Source organism: Thunnus maccoyii, chromosome 12, assembly GCF_910596095.1.
Source record: "Thunnus maccoyii chromosome 12, fThuMac1.1, whole genome shotgun sequence".
Lineage (NCBI taxonomy): Eukaryota > Metazoa > Chordata > Actinopteri > Scombriformes > Scombridae > Thunnus > Thunnus maccoyii.
In genome coordinates, this window is record NC_056544.1 from 3,978,966 (window position 1) to 3,999,722 (window position 20,757).

The 20,757-nt window shown below is 37.9% G+C and overlaps 1 protein-coding gene across 1 annotated transcript in view; it reads right to left on the minus strand.

The window, feature by feature from the left end:
- Positions 1 to 20,502, minus strand: part of rab2a (RAB2A, member RAS oncogene family) — a 32,098-nt gene extending 11,596 nt beyond the window's left edge. Inside the window, exons 1-3 of the mRNA XM_042429592.1 lie at positions 20,291 to 20,502; positions 5,062 to 5,133; positions 3,614 to 3,681 (exon numbers count right to left, since the gene is read on the minus strand). Coding sequence (XP_042285526.1) covers positions 3,614 to 3,681; positions 5,062 to 5,133; positions 20,291 to 20,336 — 186 coding nt within the window. The 5' untranslated portion in view covers positions 20,337 to 20,502. The remainder of the gene's footprint in view (positions 1 to 3,613; positions 3,682 to 5,061; positions 5,134 to 20,290) is intronic.
- Between the last annotated feature and the right edge of the window lie 255 nt (positions 20,503 to 20,757).

Consider the following 20,757-nt stretch of genomic DNA (forward strand, 5'->3'; position numbering starts at 1 on the left):
CATACATATATTAATAAAGAGAAATTGAATTTTGAATAATTGAAATGACCACACACACACACACACACACAAAACTGCTGATCCTTTGGTTTTCCTGCTGCAGCCTGATCTTTCAGACCTATACTACATCCTCCCACCAGTCCTGGTTATCTATGAGTTGTATTCATGCGGTCTAGTCCCTATATATGTATATGTTCTCTTCCGGTCCTGATTCTCTAGCAGAGTCCAGCTCCAGCTTTTTGGTCAGCTGGGGAGAGAACAGGACAGAGCAGTGCCTGTAATTGGATACAATGGAGTCCTCTCTTTCTTTCTCCATCTGTCACAATCCCTTTCTTTCTCTCTGCTCGTGTATCTAACCTCCTAGTTTCCCCTATTTATGAACAATATGGAAGGTCACATTAGCTTGAATAGATCAAACTTGTAGCATTTATGTCATATGATGGTGTACCAGATCACCTTGTTGGTTCCCTCCCCTTACTGTCTCACCTTCACCCTCTCTTCCTTGCATCACTCATCTTTTCATTCTTTCCCTGTGAATCCCTGGGCCTCCCCTCTTTCCATCACTCCTTTCACCATCTAGCGTTCTTACCAGCCCCCTCCCCGCCACATCTATTCATCCTCTGTCTCTGTCCCATGTACAGTAACAATGTTGTCTGTGTTTCGTCCGGGTCGGAGTAGAAAACAAAACAGTACTCTATCCTAGCAGCTGCGGCCCTGCACTGCTCTGACCTCATCTGAAAAACCAGACAACCAGTCAGTCAGAGAGGCAGGCAGAAACACAGTCAGTCAGTGAATCATTCGGCAAGTCAGAGGTGCAGGCAGCCAGTTTGTCACCCAGGGAGCCGGTCTGCTGGTCAATGAAGCAGTCAGTCACTGAGTCAGACAACTAGTCAGCCAGCCAGTGAGGCAAACAAACAGTAAGCTGGTCACTCAAACCGTCAGCCAGTCACTCAGGGAGCAGTCAACCAGCCGGTAATGCTATTAGTGAATAAATGATAAATAAGGGTGAAAGAGAGAGAACGCTGTGTCTGTCTGCCATCTGGCCTACAAGCTTGTGTGTGCAGAAACACACACGCGCGCGCACACACACACACACCTATTCATACAGCATGTGCAGCCTATACAAACTATTCGACTGGTTTCTGTAGCCCTTTGGTGCTGGTGGTGTATGGTGTAAGTCCAATAAGCAACTAATAGTCACTGAGCCGTACTGGTTTTCATTTTGGGATTATATGACACCTGGACAGCCAGGTGAAGGTAATTTACTAGCTGTTAGGAGAGGAAGCCTGCAGCAGTCTGAGTCTTGACAAACAGGACTGACATCACTGTTTTGGGCCTTCTCTCAACGATCCTCTCATCCAGCATTTTTAATGGAGCTCTGGCTCCACCTGCTGGTCAACTGCTTAACTGCATGTACAGGACACCCAGTCCCTCCTACAGGACCAATCCCCAACAGCCAAGACATTTCATCTTTTTTACCTTTCCTCACCACTTTTGCTTGACCTACATGGAAAATGTCATGAGGTCAAGAATAGATGCAAGAAGAAATAACTAGCTTAACAAAAGGTTTAAAGCTGTAATCATTCAGCTAAGCCTTTATTAAAACATTTGCATGTTGTTTTTTTTGAGGGATTTGTCTAAAGCTTTAACTCTCTTTAATAAATCCTAAAACAGGAAAACAATTTTTTTCTGAACAGCATATGACAATGTTGGCAAAATAAGTGAAACATTTATGTATAATATGGCTCTATGTTTTTATAATCCAACTCTTAACTCTTTTATTTATTCCAGATCTGCTGTTTCAGAGCATCAGAGCATGTAATGACATGTATTATTGTCAAGCTCAAATCTTTATATTACAAGTCATCGGGAGTGCTTAAATTGTGAGTCAGGTATTGCTGTCATAAAGGATGGGTGTGTGATTCCTAGGCTGAGGGAGATAGGAAGACAGGCTCTAAAGCATCTTTAAAAGAGAATGTATTATGCGCATCTCCAGGTTTATATTTTTAATCTGGGGCTCAACTGGAATATCTTTGCATTATTTATAGTTCAAAAAACGTATCTATTTTATACCAGCCTTTACACAGCGCCTCAGTTCAGCTTCTGTCTGATACAGGTAGTTTTAGCTCCAATCTCTTTAAGCACCCCTCCTGAGGAGCCCACTCTTTTCTGATTGGTCAGCCTTCTGAAGCTGCGTCATGGCCGACTTCCAACTGCTCAGGAGTCTACGTCAACAAACCATGAAACAAACTATGGTAGAAGGATTTCACTACTTTTTCCTCCTTATTTACCCGTAATGTCAACATCTCAAATACATCCGGATGTGTTCAGGTTTAAATCCGATCTGAAATATGAGAGTGGACAACGCAAACAACACATGGAAGAACCTTAGCAACAACCTTAGCAACCAGGGCTATGGAACAGATAGCTGTTTATAGGCATGCATGACTACCCGATGTCAGCTTGTTGGCAAGGTAGAAAAAACCTCACAAATGAAGTGTTCAGAGCAGGTTAATGCCCTGACTTTTGACTTGAAGGGAGTATTTCTACCAATATTAACCTCAGCTTTTAAAACTTTGACTATGTTTAACAAAGATGTCTGATATCATAACTGTATAAAAATAACAGAAAACCAGAAAAAGCACAGTATGTCCCTTTAAGTTTTGAAGAACTGGACCTGCTTTTATCACATTTGCCTGTTAAGACATTTTCTGGTCAGTTCACTTCAGTGTTGCCAACTGTTTTCAATGGAATGTAAATACTGCTCGACAAGTCGCTAGATGTCGTCATGCTCTAATATGCATGTCTATGGCGTCATAACATAGCTACATACTGTAGATACCACACAAGACATTAAAACGTTTATGTAGAAAATGAAGACAATAACTAGCTATGTCATTAGCTATTGTTTTTAATGCTGCTGTTGTTTAATCAGTAGACATCTAAATCTACCTCAAATATCCAAAAACTATTTAATGCAGGCTAGACTGTGGAACATAAGTATCATGAATAGAAAATAAACAGCTAAATAATTTAGAATAAAAACAAAGGACTGGTCAAACAATGTGGATCAGTGATTGGTCATTAGGTGCGCACATTCATGTCTCATTCATGTCTCTGCCTGGTTGATGATTGGTCAACTGAATGTGCTGCTGCATTGTCCCACTCACAGTCCAGAGACATTAGCGCTTATTCACTGAGAAATACTGGCAACTCCCTCCAAGGAGAGACGTTAAGGTCTGCCCAAAAAGTTGCTAGATTTTTATTTATTTTTTTATTATTATTTTTTTTAAATGCTACGCTTTTTGAAAAAAGGTCCCTAAAGGGGTCTTGAAAGTCACCAAATTGGCAACACTGGTTCACTTAGCCTCACTAATCTGAACAAACTTTTCAAATACAGTCAATACTTGAGTGGCTACATTAAAGACCCTATTTCACATAACTTTGATTTTTGTCTAATTTGAAAACTACAAAAAACAACTGTTTTTTAGTGTAAGACTTCTGATGCATGCATGCCCAGACCTCAATACATTTAGGGCCCTTTGGGTGGTACTTTTTTCCCCAGGTCTTTTTACAGAGGCATATGTTGAAATTTACATAATAGATATATTACCGTATCCCAGATCTGCAGTTTGATCTGTTTGCCATCTATAGTGATCATCCTCGCTCCGAACTCCACACCTACACACACACACACACACACAAAAGAATGAGAGAATCCAAAGTGAGTCAGTGTGGGATTAATATAGCATTATCTAATTATTCATCTAACAAAGTTCTGTCAACTTTATTATTGCGTGTAATCAGCTGGTAGGAAATGGAAACTAACTGATGCCCATTTGGCCAAAGTGCACTGGAGGGAACTGGTATCATGTTTTGAAATATGCTGATTATATCTATTGGCTCATCTCACATGGAAACAGGGTGAAAAATTAACTTTTTGAGCCAAATGTCTAGTGAATGTTCAAATTTTACCAGACAATCAATAGATAACCATTGTTTTTTTGGCTGGTGAGTGAAGCAAATCTACCAGCTACTTGCATATTCTACCAGCATTTAGTTGGTGTCTGGTGCTGATTCTGTGCCCTGCATGAAAGGCATTAATTGGAGCCCTGACTTCTTACGTCTTTCTAAATAAACTCTTTATCCCATGATGTTTAAGACAAAGCTTTAAGACAAATGAACTTTTCATATCATGGTGGTTCAAAACAAAGAGTCAGAGAATCACCAAAGTTGTCAGAATACACTGTCTGGGAACCATGAATATCTGTACAGAATTTGGTGCCAATCCATCAAGTAAAGGTTGAGATATTTCACTTGTACTTGCGGAAAAAAATCAGAAAAACACTCTAGCAATATCCAGAATATCTAGTACATTTTATGGCTATCTGTCAAACACTGAGATATTCAGTGTGACTGAAATGAAGTGAAGTGGACCGACTGATATATATCTTGTATGAATTTCAAGCTTTATACTGTAATCCTATTACATTTATTCATTTATGTCTACAGTATGAGGTAAACTGGAGAAACTAATCTGTACCATCCAGCTCAGTGTTTTCACACACACACACACACAGGTACAAACAAGTTATCTCATTAGTTTAGGGGATCCCAAATGTACTGTTGTAATGGGTATGGTCTGCCTGATGAGGTTACTTTACAAAGAACAAATTGAACAAGTCATCCATCCATGTAAGTAGATCCACATGCAATTTGAAAGCTGTAGGAGAGTTGGCTCTTGGAGTGGTAGACTCAGTTAAATGTGATTTGATCTAAGTGTCAACAAGACTGTGGGGATCTGAACTGCTGATCTGATTTAACATTATCTTTAGCTGCGATTAAGGTTCACATATCAGTAGATTATAGCTGGACAGCTTATTACTTTTAATTAGCTCCAGCTGTACTGATTTTGTAGAGCTGATAAACATTAACAGTTACTGCTTTCAACCTAAAGGCCTCTGTATCTAAAATGATTAGTCTTTCATAAGATTTTAAATGAATGTATTTTCTAGTAATGGTGATGCTTTAGTGCTGAATGTGTAGTACGGGCTCTCTTACCGATGGTGAGGTCGTGAACTGGCTGAAACCTCTTGTCTGTGAACTGTAGTAATAGACATGACTTCCCCACACCTGGAAAATAAAAAACACAGCATTAAAGGGGGTTTAATATAGCCGAGATGCTTCACTGATGGTTACACATACAAATACACATGAACACGCTCTAGAATCATTTTCAATGGTGTCACATGTACTGAGAATGAAACACCAAACATACCAACATCGTTATCAAATCAATTATATTTGCTAGCTCTGAACTCCCACACAGAGACAAGTACATGGATGGAAGCTACAAGTGAAAAACAATAATTAAGTTGTGTGCATATAAATCTTTAAAATCTAATATGAGAATATTGCAGTCATCAACCAGTGGAAACAACCCCAGCAGGGAGCGTACACACTTCTTCTCCAACCTAGCTTCAGTCAGCTCAGTTAGCATAGCGAGCTAACTAACCAGCTGGCTACTTTATATGTGTGACGCCACTGTTGTTCTTCCAAAAGGGCGCTGGTGAATCTGCTCATTATTAACACTTCAGTTCTGCATGTTTCAGACTGCCACAGATCTACAAACACTCAGATGGATTTATTAGATTACAGTCATACATTGCGGTGTCAACGTTCATTTCTTTCACTTTTAATGAGCTGCTTTGATTCATTTTTCAGTCCAAAACAGGATCTAGCAGAATTATAAAGTCGGACAATGATCCTCGCAGATTTAATCATAATATCAAAACTAAATTTCAAAGCCTTTAACAGAATCATGAAATAATCTTGTTGAAACACTGTATGTCAGAGTCAACAGTTTCTCGGAAACCACTAGATCTAACAGTAGCGACTTGTTATTTCCTCAACACATGCTGATAAAACAAACACTTAGAGGCTCTGGAAACGCACAAAACAGGTTTCTGCTTCAACCTGTTTCAACCTTATTGTTCATCCTTTGGCAGTGTATGTAGGGAAATTATATTCAGAGCAGCCGAAAAAACATTTCCAGTAGCAGTTCAGTAACTGTAATGTGATTATCAAATGTTTGTTTCAATACTTGGTTAAAGGGAATGTACCACACTGAATTAAGCTTTTTAGAAATTAGCTGCACACTTACAGGATGGGCTCAGATCTCTATAGTAGCCTCTATTTAAAGAGTTTCTAGTTGCTCTCATCATTTCTCTTATCCATACTGGCTGTCCTTGCATGATTCCAGTGAAATCAGTCCTTGTTATGCATTTTAAAGTTCAGCTAAAACTAATATGAGGCTTTAGCAGTCTGAGTTATCAAAACCAAGTGGGTTTTACTGTTTTCATGTACAAAATGTGCTCTTTTTGCTTCCCTGGACAGCGTTTCCTTGCTGCAGTGTGGGGATAATAACACATTAGCTTTGGCTGAACTTAAGAAGTCATTTTTGCATACAGGGACTGTGGACTTTGTCAGCCACCTCCTACTATGTGAGTATTGAATTAGATTTAAAAAAGATCATAAAAAAAACAATTGAAGCATTCATTTCACCAAAAAGAAAGGCTTTAATTGAATGATGAAATAAAAAAATATATATATAAAAAATCCACCAGCAATTAATTCAGCCTATCGCTCGTTGCTACTGACTGCCCTGTGAGATGGCTTGAGGAAGAACACTTCAAGTACGTGTGTGTGTGTGTGAGGGAACAGTCCTCCTAGTGTCAACAAGGGGAAGGGAGGAGAACAAGGGGAGGGGAGGGGAGGATGCTAATGACATGGCCAGAAATTGACAGTGATTCAAGGAGGTGACAGAGGGGGGATGTGGTCTTTCTCCCTGTTTCCAAGGGTTACCATTGCCAGGCAGTGGCGTTGCTAGACAGAGGTTATGTGATGATGATGATAAGGGATGGAGGGATCACGAGGAGGGCAGTTATATAGAGGTGTAACAATCATGTCATTGTCATCTCCATCACACTTGTGTGTGCAGTCAACAGACACCTGCTTATAACACACCCTTTCCTGCTAACCAGGCTCAACAGCTAACACAAAGGAAACATTAATAATTTAGCTTCTGTTTGCTGTATTTTTCATATTAGCTGAATTAGTCAAAATACAATCAACAGACAATTTTCACATAACACAATTTCCTATTTCAGCATGGCACCTGTGGTAGAGAGCATGAGCAAACTGTTCATGGCAGCCCACAATCTTAGCCTGCAGCGCCTTCAGTGGTCAGAACTGCTACAATCATAGTGATAATTAGTAAAATGCAGTATGTTACTGTGCAGGGCCTTTCCTACAGGTAATAATGCCTCATCATACCTGGAGGCTCTCATTATGCAGAGGCAATTTAAAAGTGGAAAGACCTGCTAATCTATAAAAAACAAAAAAGTCAGCCAGGTGACTGAGTGGCTGGTAAAGTCTGACTCAATAGATGTAGATTAGGGATGGGATGTTTTTTTTTTTTTTTTAAACATAGGACCACTCAGAATTGATTCAGCTACTTTGACTTGCCACTACCAGAGTGCCACTACCCTCCGCCTCCTTATGGAGACGCTGAACGGACTGGTGACGGTCAGGTGGACGGCAATTGTAGGTGACAACAAAGAAGAAATTCAAGCAAAATAACCAGCCATGAGCAGCTGCTGTCAGACTCTCTGTGTCCATGCTGGAAACACAGAGTCTGCTGGAGATTTGACCGTCACTAGAAGCACAATTAAACTGAAACTGAAGCTACAGTTAGCAGTGTTGTGATAGTTATATAAACTGAAGCTACAGTTAGCAGTGTTGTGATATTTATATAAACTGAAGCTACAGTTAGCAGTGTTGTGATATTTATAAAAACTGAGGCTACAGTTAGCAGTGTTGTGATATTTATATAAACTGAGGCTACAGTTAGCAGTGTTGTGATATTCATATAAACTGAGGCTACAGTTAGCAGTGTTGTGATATTTATATAAACTGAAGCTACAGTTAGCAGTGTTGTGATATTCATATAAACTGAGGCTACAGTTAGCAGTGTTGTGATATTTATATAAACTGAGGCTACAGTTAGCAGTGTTGTGATATTTATATAAACTGAAGCTACAGTTAGCAGTGTTGTGATATTTATATAAACTGAAGCTACAGTTAGCAGTGTTGTGATATTTATATAAACTGAGGCTACAGTTAGCAGTGTTGTGATATTCATATAAACTGAAGCTACAGTTAGCAGTGTTGTGATATTTATATAAACTGAAGCTACAGTTAGCAGTGTTGTGATATTTATATAAACTGAGGCTACAGTTAGCAGTGTTGTGATATTTATAAAAACTGAGGCTACAGTTAGCAGTGTTGTGATATTCATATAAACTGAGGCTACAGTTAGCAGTGTTGTGATATTTATAAAAACTGAGGCTACAGTTAGCAGTGTTGTGATATTTATATAAACTGAAGCTACAGTTAGCAGTGTTGTGATATTTATATAAACTGAAGCTACAGTTAGCAGTGTTGTGATATTCATATAAACTGAAGCTACAGTTAGCAGTGTTGTGATATTTATATAAACTGAAGCTACAGTTAGCAGTGTTGTGATATTTATATAAACTGAGGCTACAGTTAGCAGTGTTGTGATATTCATATAAACTGAAGCTACAGTTAGCAGTGTTGTGATATTTATATAAACTGAAGCTACAGTTAGCAGTGTTGTGATATTTATATAAACTGAGGCTACAGTTAGCGGTGTTGTGATATTCATATAAACTGAGGCTACAGTTAGCAGTGTTGTGATATTTATAAAAACTGAGGCTACAGTTAGCAGTGTTGTGATATTTATATAAACTGAGGCTACAGTTAGCAGTGTTGTGATATTTATAAAAACCGAAGCTACAGTTAGCAGTGTTGTGATATTTATAAAAACTGAGGCTACAGTTAGCAGTGTTGTGATATTTATATAAACTGAGGCTACAGTTAGCAGTGTTGTGATATTCATATAAACTGAAGCTACAGTTAGCAGTGTTGTGATATTTATATAAACTGAAGCTACAGTTAGCAGTGTTGTGATATTTATATAAACTGAAGCTACAGTTAGCAGTGTTGTGATATTTATATAAACTGAGGCTACAGTTAGCGGTGTTGTGATATTCATATAAACTGAGGCTACAGTTAGCAGTGTTGTGATATTTATAAAAACTGAGGCTACAGTTAGCAGTGTTGTGATATTTATATAAACTGAGGCTACAGTTAGCAGTGTTGTGATATTTATAAAAACCGAAGCTACAGTTAGCAGTGTTGTGATATTTATAAAAACTGAGGCTACAGTTAGCAGTGTTGTGATATTTATATAAACTGAGGCTACAGTTAGCAGTGTTGTGATATTTATAAAAACTGAGGCTACAGTTAGCAGTGTTGTGATATTCATATAAACTGAAGCTACAGTTAGCAGTGTTGTGATATTCATATAAACTGAGGCTACAGTTAGCAGTGTTGTGATATTTATAAAAACTGAGGCTACAGTTAGCAGTGTTGTGATATTTATATAAACTGAGGCTACAGTTAGCAGTGTTGTGATATTCATATAAACTGAGGCTACAGTTAGCAGTGTTGTGATATTTATATAAACTGAAGCTACAGTTAGCAGTGTTGTGATATTCATATAAACTGAGGCTACAGTTAGCAGTGTTGTGATATTTATATAAACTGAGGCTACAGTTAGCAGTGTTGTGATATTTATATAAACTGAAGCTACAGTTAGCAGTGTTGTGATATTTATATAAACTGAAGCTACAGTTAGCAGTGTTGTGATATTTATATAAACTGAGGCTACAGTTAGCAGTGTTGTGATATTCATATAAACTGAAGCTACAGTTAGCAGTGTTGTGATATTTATATAAACTGAAGCTACAGTTAGCAGTGTTGTGATATTTATATAAACTGAGGCTACAGTTAGCAGTGTTGTGATATTTATAAAAACTGAGGCTACAGTTAGCAGTGTTGTGATATTCATATAAACTGAGGCTACAGTTAGCAGTGTTGTGATATTTATAAAAACTGAGGCTACAGTTAGCAGTGTTGTGATATTTATATAAACTGAAGCTACAGTTAGCAGTGTTGTGATATTTATATAAACTGAAGCTACAGTTAGCAGTGTTGTGATATTCATATAAACTGAAGCTACAGTTAGCAGTGTTGTGATATTTATATAAACTGAAGCTACAGTTAGCAGTGTTGTGATATTTATATAAACTGAGGCTACAGTTAGCAGTGTTGTGATATTCATATAAACTGAAGCTACAGTTAGCAGTGTTGTGATATTTATATAAACTGAAGCTACAGTTAGCAGTGTTGTGATATTTATATAAACTGAGGCTACAGTTAGCGGTGTTGTGATATTCATATAAACTGAGGCTACAGTTAGCAGTGTTGTGATATTTATAAAAACTGAGGCTACAGTTAGCAGTGTTGTGATATTTATATAAACTGAGGCTACAGTTAGCAGTGTTGTGATATTTATAAAAACCGAAGCTACAGTTAGCAGTGTTGTGATATTTATAAAAACTGAGGCTACAGTTAGCAGTGTTGTGATATTTATATAAACTGAGGCTACAGTTAGCAGTGTTGTGATATTCATATAAACTGAAGCTACAGTTAGCAGTGTTGTGATATTTATATAAACTGAAGCTACAGTTAGCAGTGTTGTGATATTTATATAAACTGAAGCTACAGTTAGCAGTGTTGTGATATTTATATAAACTGAGGCTACAGTTAGCGGTGTTGTGATATTCATATAAACTGAGGCTACAGTTAGCAGTGTTGTGATATTTATAAAAACTGAGGCTACAGTTAGCAGTGTTGTGATATTTATATAAACTGAGGCTACAGTTAGCAGTGTTGTGATATTTATAAAAACCGAAGCTACAGTTAGCAGTGTTGTGATATTTATAAAAACTGAGGCTACAGTTAGCAGTGTTGTGATATTTATATAAACTGAGGCTACAGTTAGCAGTGTTGTGATATTTATAAAAACTGAGGCTACAGTTAGCAGTGTTGTGATATTCATATAAACTGAAGCTACAGTTAGCAGTGTTGTGATATTTATATAAACTGAAGCTACAGTTAGCAGTGTTGTGATATTTATATAAACTGAAGCTACAGTTAGCAGTGTTGTGATATTTATATAAACTGAGGCTACAGTTAGCAGTGTTGTGATATTCATATAAACTGAGGCTACAGTTAGCAGTGTTGTGATATTTATATAAACTGAGGCTACAGTTAGCAGTGTTGTGATATTTATACTTGGTGGCATTTCTTTTCTGCGAAAGTAATTAGATTAGATTAGATTCAACTTTATTGCCATCATGCAGAGTATGGGTACAAAGCCAATGAAATGAAATTAGCATCCAACTAGAAGTGCAAAAACTCAGTATCATTTATAGATGAATTTACAGAAACTAATGTACTGTTAATACATACTGTACATTATCCATTTCCTGCTCTTTGAAATATTTTTTCTTTCTTCTTCCATTACAGATATCATGATATATTGAAGATTATTTTTTTGTGATATATCTTGTATCGCAGAATTGCCTTTGTTGTGATATATTGTTAATGTGGGAAGAATATTGTGATAGTGTTATCGTGAGTTCATCTGTGATTCCCACCCCTAATGTAGATTGTTGAGACAAGCCAACGACTGCATGCTGCTTCATTCCACTCCAGTGCAAGTGGAAGACCTGGCTGAGGAGGTATATGCTAATGATAACCATGTGTAAAATGTTTCTCAACATCATTTTGTCCCCCTAGCAACATATTTAATAACAGAGGTAAGCTTAGTTCAGTTTGGACATGCCCTTAATGATATGGTCTAAGAGCTTCAAACAAGTAAGAACAATATTCTGCACATGCACAGTGCAAGTATTATAAGGAGATAGCTCTGGCAATGTGAGACTATTCAAACATAAAGCAGAGCCTTGTTCTTCATAAGAGGAAACATGGTTAATGTGAATGTTGATGATTTTACATCAGGGTGGATTTTTCTGTTCTTGAACGCTGACTGTAGCTGTTGTCACAGCAACAATTCCTTCAGCTGAACCCAGTAAAAGTGCAGGTTCTCTCAAGGGTAGCTGGATCATGGCTGAGCCTTTTCTCCGTTCATCCCATCCATGGTGCCTTTTTCACACATGTCTGCAACTGAAAGTCCCCCTCCACTCATAAATGTGTTTTTCTTCTTATTCCTACAGTTGGATGTTTGAGCCTCACTGTGCAGAATGATGTATGAGCAGAGTTCGACACTAGAAAGCTACTGTATTTTCACATCCATCTGCTGAAAGTGGAAAGTTTCTCTGTGTTCATTGAAAATCTGATTTTAAGGGCCTACGAGCAGGATTTGTGACATCACCACTAGTTTGGAGCCCATCCTGGTCTAATATTCAACTTACACAAGTGTGATGTGGAAACTTGAAGCCTCCAGTGCACAAACACTGAGAATGGACTTTACAGTGAAGTAGGAGACATCTTGTGTCCAGCAGGAAAACTTTAGAAATGAAATATATTTGCATATTCAGATTCTGGTATTTTAAATGAGGGAGAGGGAGTAGATGTCATTTTAAAGAATTTTAACGTATAATTATACTTTTTTTATGAAAAAACAATACCTGACACACATTATTGTTCTTCCTATTTTTATAAATCTTAATACACATCTGGAAGGGATCTTTAAGTTATAGGTATCCATAGAACACATCTTTTGCGTTTGAAAAGAAACAAAATTAGTTGAAATATTTATCTTTTGATTTTCACAATAAAAGAAATAAGCCATACTTGTTTCGAACAACTCTGAGGTTGCAATTAGGCACAGCTGTGCTTTGAGCTAAATGCTAATGTCAGCGTACTAATATGCTCACAATGTGCAGGTACCTGTTTAGTTTGTTAGCATTGCTGGCATTTGTTATAAGCTGAACTGAACAGCTGATACTAACAGCAATATTAATTTTTCAGGTATTTGGTCAAAAACCAAAGAATTGGTCGAATGTAAATTTTGACCTGCTGGTGACACAATCCATGTTCATGGTCTTTCAGGCTGGAAAGACTCTTAAATGAATTAGGCATCAATAACAGGCTCATTTTGGCAGGGTGTTACCAGTGATTTCACATTTTTAAACAACAACAACATGGCTTTTACTGCAGATGTGTCAGACTGTTCAGCAGGCCAATGAGATGCTGCTCTGCTCGCTTAGAGCAGTAACCTGAAGCTTCGCAAGGTCAGCAGATTGCGCTGCAATCTCAGCTGAGGAATCTGAATATGTACTATTGAGGTGCCTTTGAGCACTGCAGTTTTTCTCTAGCCACTGGGAATGTCAATGCAATATAATGATATAATGAAACACAATAAAGCTCATGGCAATAGTCTTAAAAAAACATCAATACATCAACAACCATTTCCAGCAGACAGTCAGTTTTGGACAAGCAGTGTCTGTTAGGGCTGGGCGATATGGCCAAAAATGTTTTAATGATGAAAATTTCATAGTCGGTGCACATCAGTCAATGTGAAGTTGTGACCTGACATGCTGATGTGCTGCCTTAAGTGTATTGTCTCATTTCTGGTTTCCGGCTTTTCTGTCACTGGTAGCGTTTTGCTGCTCTCCACCCAGTTAATTTTGCTATATTCTTCATTACAGTGGCTAATTATCTTCTGTACATTTAAACATACACTGGTTCTGCTCAAGCACTCATAGCTCTCTCCTTCTTTTAGCAACTTTCTCACTAATCCTGCAATTGTTTATTGCACTAGTCAGATCTCCTAGTTACTCTAGCTTATCAGTTAGCGATGGCTTCTCTCTCTTGCTCAGTGTGTCTCATGTTCAGCTATTCCTCTGCCTCCTTTAGTGATAACGGTACATATAATAAATGTAGTTTATTTGCTGTGATGGAGGCGAGGCTCAGTGAATTAGAAGTGTGGCTCGGCACCATGGAAACCCAGTCGTTAGCAGCATAGCTCCTGCAAATGCTTCTCTCATTCCCTCTCAGTTTAATTATATCGAACATTTGTTATATTTCTACCGAGGAAACTTACAGAGATAATTATTGTTATTGTTTTATCGCCCAGCCCTCGTGTCTGTAAATGGTTGTATATGAGCCAATCCAAAGCACTGGACAGGCAGGGAAAGCCATTAGTAACATTGTAAAAACTAAGTTGCCTTGTTGAAATGCACAGTAACACCGTGTTGACCCTAAAATTACAGTTTGAAATACAGCAGTCAGAAAACCGCCTTGTATGTGAGGCAGTTAGGAGAGTTGATCTGTGTAAGTCAGGTCATATGACCGCAAGCTTACCATACCAAAGTTGTGCTCAGCTAACCACCAATTACTCAGACTGCTGATTAACACACTGGATAATGTAGCTACATCCTCCATAAGAGAGGAAGAAATGCTATAATGGATTAAGTAGTGAAAAATTGACTTCATTTCAATCAAGAACTGAAGACGCCTTGTCAACTTGCCATGGCACAAGACACACCCATTTGTGAATCATTAATCTCTATAAACAGATATCTATATGAATGCAGAATCTGAAGGCAACGGAACAAGATTTTGGGATCGGAAGCGTCCTGGTTTCAGTTTCCATTCTAGCAATTTCTACAGGAACGTGCTTTGATTGCATGCAGGTAAACAGTAGAGATGGGGAAATTTCTCGATCATCTGGCAGTTCATCTGGACCTAAAACACCTACGAAAAGTATCTATGTTTACTTGGTTTTAAAATGTTAACTGAGTGTAAACTGACTACTAGTGAAACAATCCGGTCATAGACGTCGTCTCTCAACTCCAACCTCGCCTCTCAAGTTGCTAATTGGACTGTAGACATTGACCGCCACATGGAAGAGGAAGTCTTGGCTTGGATATACGTTATCAGTGTACAGGACAGTGTAGTTTGAGTTTTATTTGAATTGACGCTATTAAAACGGATTTAAGAGAAACTCAGAATGCATGTCTTCTTATAAAGAATGTCTACATACACTGCGTAGCACTATGTAAGCAGATGCTAGCCAGAGATATTAAACTGAATATAGCAACAGTCCATTAGAAGCACTGTCTGAAAAATGTGTAATGTTCTCTTTCACCGAACCACCACTGGATTGTAGGCTCCCGAGGGCTCCTGTTGTAAAAGTTTAATAAGGGCAGATATATAGCCGACACTGTCCAACTGACCCAGGACCATCTTTATAAAGCGACCGAATGGAGGGTTTACTCATGTCTTCTCATGCATAGTTTTAATGTTGAATATTCAGTTTAATGAAGTTAAAGTATTGGTTTTATATTAACCTTTACATTTCTTGTAAAAATTTCCGATGAACTCTGGTTCCCTCATAGACTTCTGAGTTACCAGTGATCCATATCACAAATCAAAATTCAGAAAACGGGGTCAAAACTCTCGAAAAAGTGGTAAGTCTCTGGAAATGTGCAGACCTACAGGCAGTGTTCCATAGCGCAGTCTATTTTTGGAGGCTTCAACATGTACAGAGACTATAATTTTCTTTTCAGAGTCAATCTGTTTTTCTGCCAACCAGATCTGTGGACAGGCTGGCTGGAGGCCATTGGCTTGAGAGAAAATCCAACCTAAAACAGAATTCAAAACTTTTTTTTCCTAATAACTTGGACAGTTCAATCAATAACTCTTTACTTCTAAAACTTACAGCTACGGCCTTGTATTAAAAAGCAGAGCCAGTCCTTGTGTCAAACTGCAGATCTGCTCCTCCAAAACTGAATGGATGACGGAATACACTGTAACTAATTTTAACTCGTTTTTTGTTCCTGGGTAGTAAGTGTTATTTCATAATTGCTTATGCATAAGAAGTATAGAAAATGGCTATTATTCCCTGCAAACTTTGGACAGTGATATTTTAAAATGTACTTGTTTCCAATGGGAAAACAGGCCGATTTGGACATTTTCATTCACATTAAGTCAGAAAAAACAACATATGAATCACTGGATATGACGATGAGAGACTATATTTGGAGGCTGATTCATGAAAGTGATTTGCACAAATCACAAGTCTCAAAAAACTACTCACTTCTAAATATTTTATAGTCACTTTTGCATAACTTTAGTGTAAATACGTGTTAATTTTGATTAATATGTTGTTTTTCTGACTTTCTGACCATGTTTGCTATTTTAATTTCTGTGACAGAAAACAATTTTATGAGAAGGAATTTGGGTTATAACTGTCCAGTCATGTCACCAGTTCAGTGTAATGACCTCCTAAAATATTTGGCTGACTTTATGTTTTAAAGTGTAACGTTAAGAAATGGTTAAGGAGAGGCATCTGGGAGCTCAACTGTATGTAACAGCTTAGAATAACAAGAATGCCAGATACCAATACAAGTCTGAATGCAGACACTTACAACAGAAAACTGCCAACAAGGAAAAGAGAGGTGTTAGTCCACAAGTTTTTCCTGTCTAAAATGTCACCTGTACATTAAACCTTTAAAAAGTTCAGCTAAATAACCTGACAAGTATTTGCCATGATAATCACAGATCTAAACTGACTGGATGAGCCAAACGATGACATTTTCCTCTGCACTTCCAACTACTTAGTCTACTGCTCAGCATATTACATAGAAACCATGGGTCTGACAGGTGGTTTGGCACAGGTAAGGGTCAAACTGTGGCCAGGAGGACAATGGAGGGAAGACTCAAGCCTTTACAGTTAGTTTCTGTAATGGACATCGGTTGCCATACAGCTGGACCAGTGTGGACACCAGAGGTTTTCTGGACAAAACTACTGGTCTTGTACTTTGGGGATATATAGTTATTTGCTTTGGTGTATCATGACTCAACATGGCAGTTACCAGGGTACAAACAGACACACCCAAGTGAAACATGTCAAATTACTGTAGGCCATGACCAGCCTCTGATAATGAAGGACAGATAACATCTGGTACAAAGTAACAACCAGTGAATCTCCATTAGTCTGAAGGAAGATAAGGACCTGATAGATTACATTATAATGTAGGGTTGCAAAACTATAGCAAACTCATAATAAAAATCTATAAAAACTGAAATCAATCAAACAAAAAATAATCTGATCATGTAAAACAAATTGTACAACCTTAAAACACTCCTGTACCTCTAAAGAACAGGTGGTAAGACGCTACTTGTTAACAAATAAGTCTTTTTATTTTGCCATTAGTTCTTTCCATGCAAATTTTATTCCATTTATCAATACTAATATTATACAGCAGGACAATGCTGAAACTAATTATGTTTTAGTAAAGTGTTAAGTATATGTATTAATAGCATTGCTAAACTATTAGTCAAAAATGTTCAATGCAATTTTTTCTACTTGCATCAACACTGTGGTCAATTATAATGTTAAATACCAAAAAGCTTCAAAGATGCTCAGTAAAATGCCACCTTTGGTCTCTGGATATGTTAGGATCAACTGTGTTTATTTTCAACATTTTATAGACTAACGTAAAAAATACAAAACACTAACAAACTGTTAGTTACCACAGCATAAATAACCTCAACAGCATCTTTGGTTGGTGCCCATTTGGTTCCAACCTTTGGGAAAAATATCTTCCGAATTATGTGCCTCTTTCTATCTTACCATCTAAAATTCGATGCCTGTGTCAGGATGTATTTGGAATAACCAACACACTTAAGTCATCAAATTAAAGGATTAGAACCTGACTGACTGCTTGTTCAGGCTTATAATACTATTAGCAAACAGTAAGACAAATAATATCACTAAACACAATCCATCATTAAAACCAATACTCCTTATCAACAGTCATGACACAAAAGAATGCACATACGAATACTCTATAGGCTGATTTTCCGCCTAATATGATCTGTGTGTTCATGCATGTGCAATTACAGCTAGTTGATCTTTTTGTTGACAGAAATCACATGATCCAGTGTTCGCAAACATCCTCCAACAAAACTGACGTCTCCTTCACATATTTGCAGGCTTGCAGTTTTGGGTCTCATCCTTTTTAAAGCTGTAGCTTTTGCTGACCTTGTGGCTTGATTATTAACAATTAGGAAGTGGGAGTTGGGAAAAGTCCCTCTAGTTTCTTTTTAAATTTAATCTAAATCTCAAATCTAATTTGTTGAGACACGGACGGTTTACTGTTCAAAGTTCAAAAGAACTGACTATCTGATCTGGACTGTAACTGGAAAGATTGTGTTAGTGCTGTGAAAAAATGTTACTCTTTATCTTGGGTTTGCTTCATTTCAAGATTTATCCTTCAAATATATTTCAAGTGTGTATTGATGTGCTGATTGTGTGGGATTAGTTGTAATAAATTAACATTAAGTGCTAAAACTATAACTAAACCATTTTTTTAATATACAGTTAGTCAAAGCCAACAGCTCTATGTCAACAACAAATTTCTGTCTTTCTGTCCTTCTATTCTTCCTTTCTTCCACTTCAACAAAGATAATAGGACTTGATGTCAAAGGTAAACATGTTGTCAACATGAGAAAAATGTACCACGTAATATCTGCCCTGTTTAAAGGACTTCTGTGCTACTGCTGTTATTTGTGGAAGAGCTTCAGTACAAGAGAGGAGGGTTCAGGATTTTCTGGCAACCCACAATGACGTTTAAGAGCAGTTGAAATACAACTGATCACACACTGACCCCCCCGAACATCCTGTGCAAAGAAAATGTCAAAGTGTGTATATCTACTGGAGATGCACAAAATAATACGATTACGACACATAAGCTCTGCAATCAAAACAATCTATGTGATATGTTACAACCCCTACTTTCACCCTGAATATATGTATATGTTAACATGCAATCATACACATACACAACAGACATTGTACATATGTGCAGTTCTGAAAATTCTCAAATTTGATAAGATCTTTATCAGATGATGTTTTGTTTAGGAATTGTTGATTATTAAACTGTAATTTGTTAAAGCAATGATCATTTGTATTCTCTCATTTTGCTGAGGATGCCTTGAACCCCCAAAAAAGCCTGGACCATGCTTGACATAATTAGAAAAATAAACCCTGCTGTAGATGCGTACAGTGCTCAGTATTTCTTCAAGAGTATTTCTGGTGTAGGAACATGTAATCGAGCCAGGACCTTGGCTACAGCTCTCTTCAACACTCGCTACTAGAGATAAACAACAGCAGGCAAAACATGAACCTGTTTTGTAATGACGTTGTAGTAAACATGCAGTCACCACAGTGCTCATCTAAAATGAATTAAACAAATATGCATATTATGAATCATTCCCTACGTGCTCAATACCTTCTACTATATTATGTGTTTCTTACTTTAGTCCTCCTAACAATGTAAACAAATAACTGTACGAAAAAAGTCTAATGATCATTTTAATGATGCTTTCTTAAGTGGAAACACTTTTTGGGCCCTGACTGTATACATTTGGCCCAAGTCTTTGGTTTGGCTCCCTGTACGAAATAATCACATTTCATTCGACCTTAGATGAATGCTGTTAACCTGTCTGATTTACTAACGCTAGTATTACATCATTGTAATAATGAAGAATTGCAAATGCACCTGCTGCCAGCCTGCAGGCTAACTGAGCAGGCCCCTCACCAGGATAGCCAGCTAACAGTAAACAGATGACAACATTAACTACTGCTCCACTGGTTTTCCACACAGTGAGCTAACGTTACACGACAGAAACCCCCACAATCTTCTAAAATAAAAATTATAACAATTACAGGGCAGGAAAGCCAACGAGTCCGATCCGTTCAACAGAAAACTGATCAGTAATATCAGCTGCTCTAACGTTACGCCATTTCAGGGGAATATTGAAGGCTTTAGCTCGACGTTTTGGCCTTCTCTGACAAGAAGAAACTAAGTTAATGTAAACAATGTTACTTGATTATGCATCCACAACAGAAGGAAATGGATACTGTGATTATCTTTTTCAAGTAACTCACTGTAATACACCGCTAATTTAGTGTCGTGACAGCTGTTTGCTTTATTTTTTTTCGTTACAGAGCTACTGCTAGGCTAGCTAGCTGTGGCTAACACCCCCCCCACCCTCGACGCAAACGGACAAAAGGCCTAACATATAACGTTATCTGCTAAGCCAAAGTGCTGTGTGTACTTAATGTGACATGACATTATTTGGTACTGTCAGGGTGTTTTAAAATATTGTCCCAGTGTGTTAAACAGTGTAGATTTGGTGCTGTCATCCCACCCCTCGCATCTCTGCTTTGACCACGTCATTGAGACTATCCAACACTGCGGAAATAGTTCGCTAGCTGAATGCTAACTGGCAGCTTTCGCTAGCACTTGCTGCAGCTTACCCGTGTCTCCGATGATGATGTATTTGAAGAGATACGCGTACGCCATGGCCCCAGCTATCTCGACTGTGACACCCTTCGTTAAACCGACCGTGAACCGTGAAGGAAAAAGGTAGCTGACAGCTTGTTAGCCTGTTTTTCTGTGTCGGCGCTGTGAGGAAGGAACAATAAACAGCCAGAGCCCCGGCTCTACGTCACACGACCCGCCCTCGCCACGCTACAGCGTGATGTCTTCACGGTCTCCTCGGAAACTTAAGATGTGTTACGATGTCTCCACTCCGCCCTTTATTGAAATAAAGTGTGGCCTTTTTCATACATAAGCCATACAGCTAATTCCACATTTGAATTCAACATCACTTGTGTATTGTAGTAGACAGGAAATATCAAAGAAATTATAAAACTGTTACAAAGCTAAAGTCTAAAAGTCACTCTGGCAGCTCCTAGAGGCTGCAATGTTCATTACACACAAC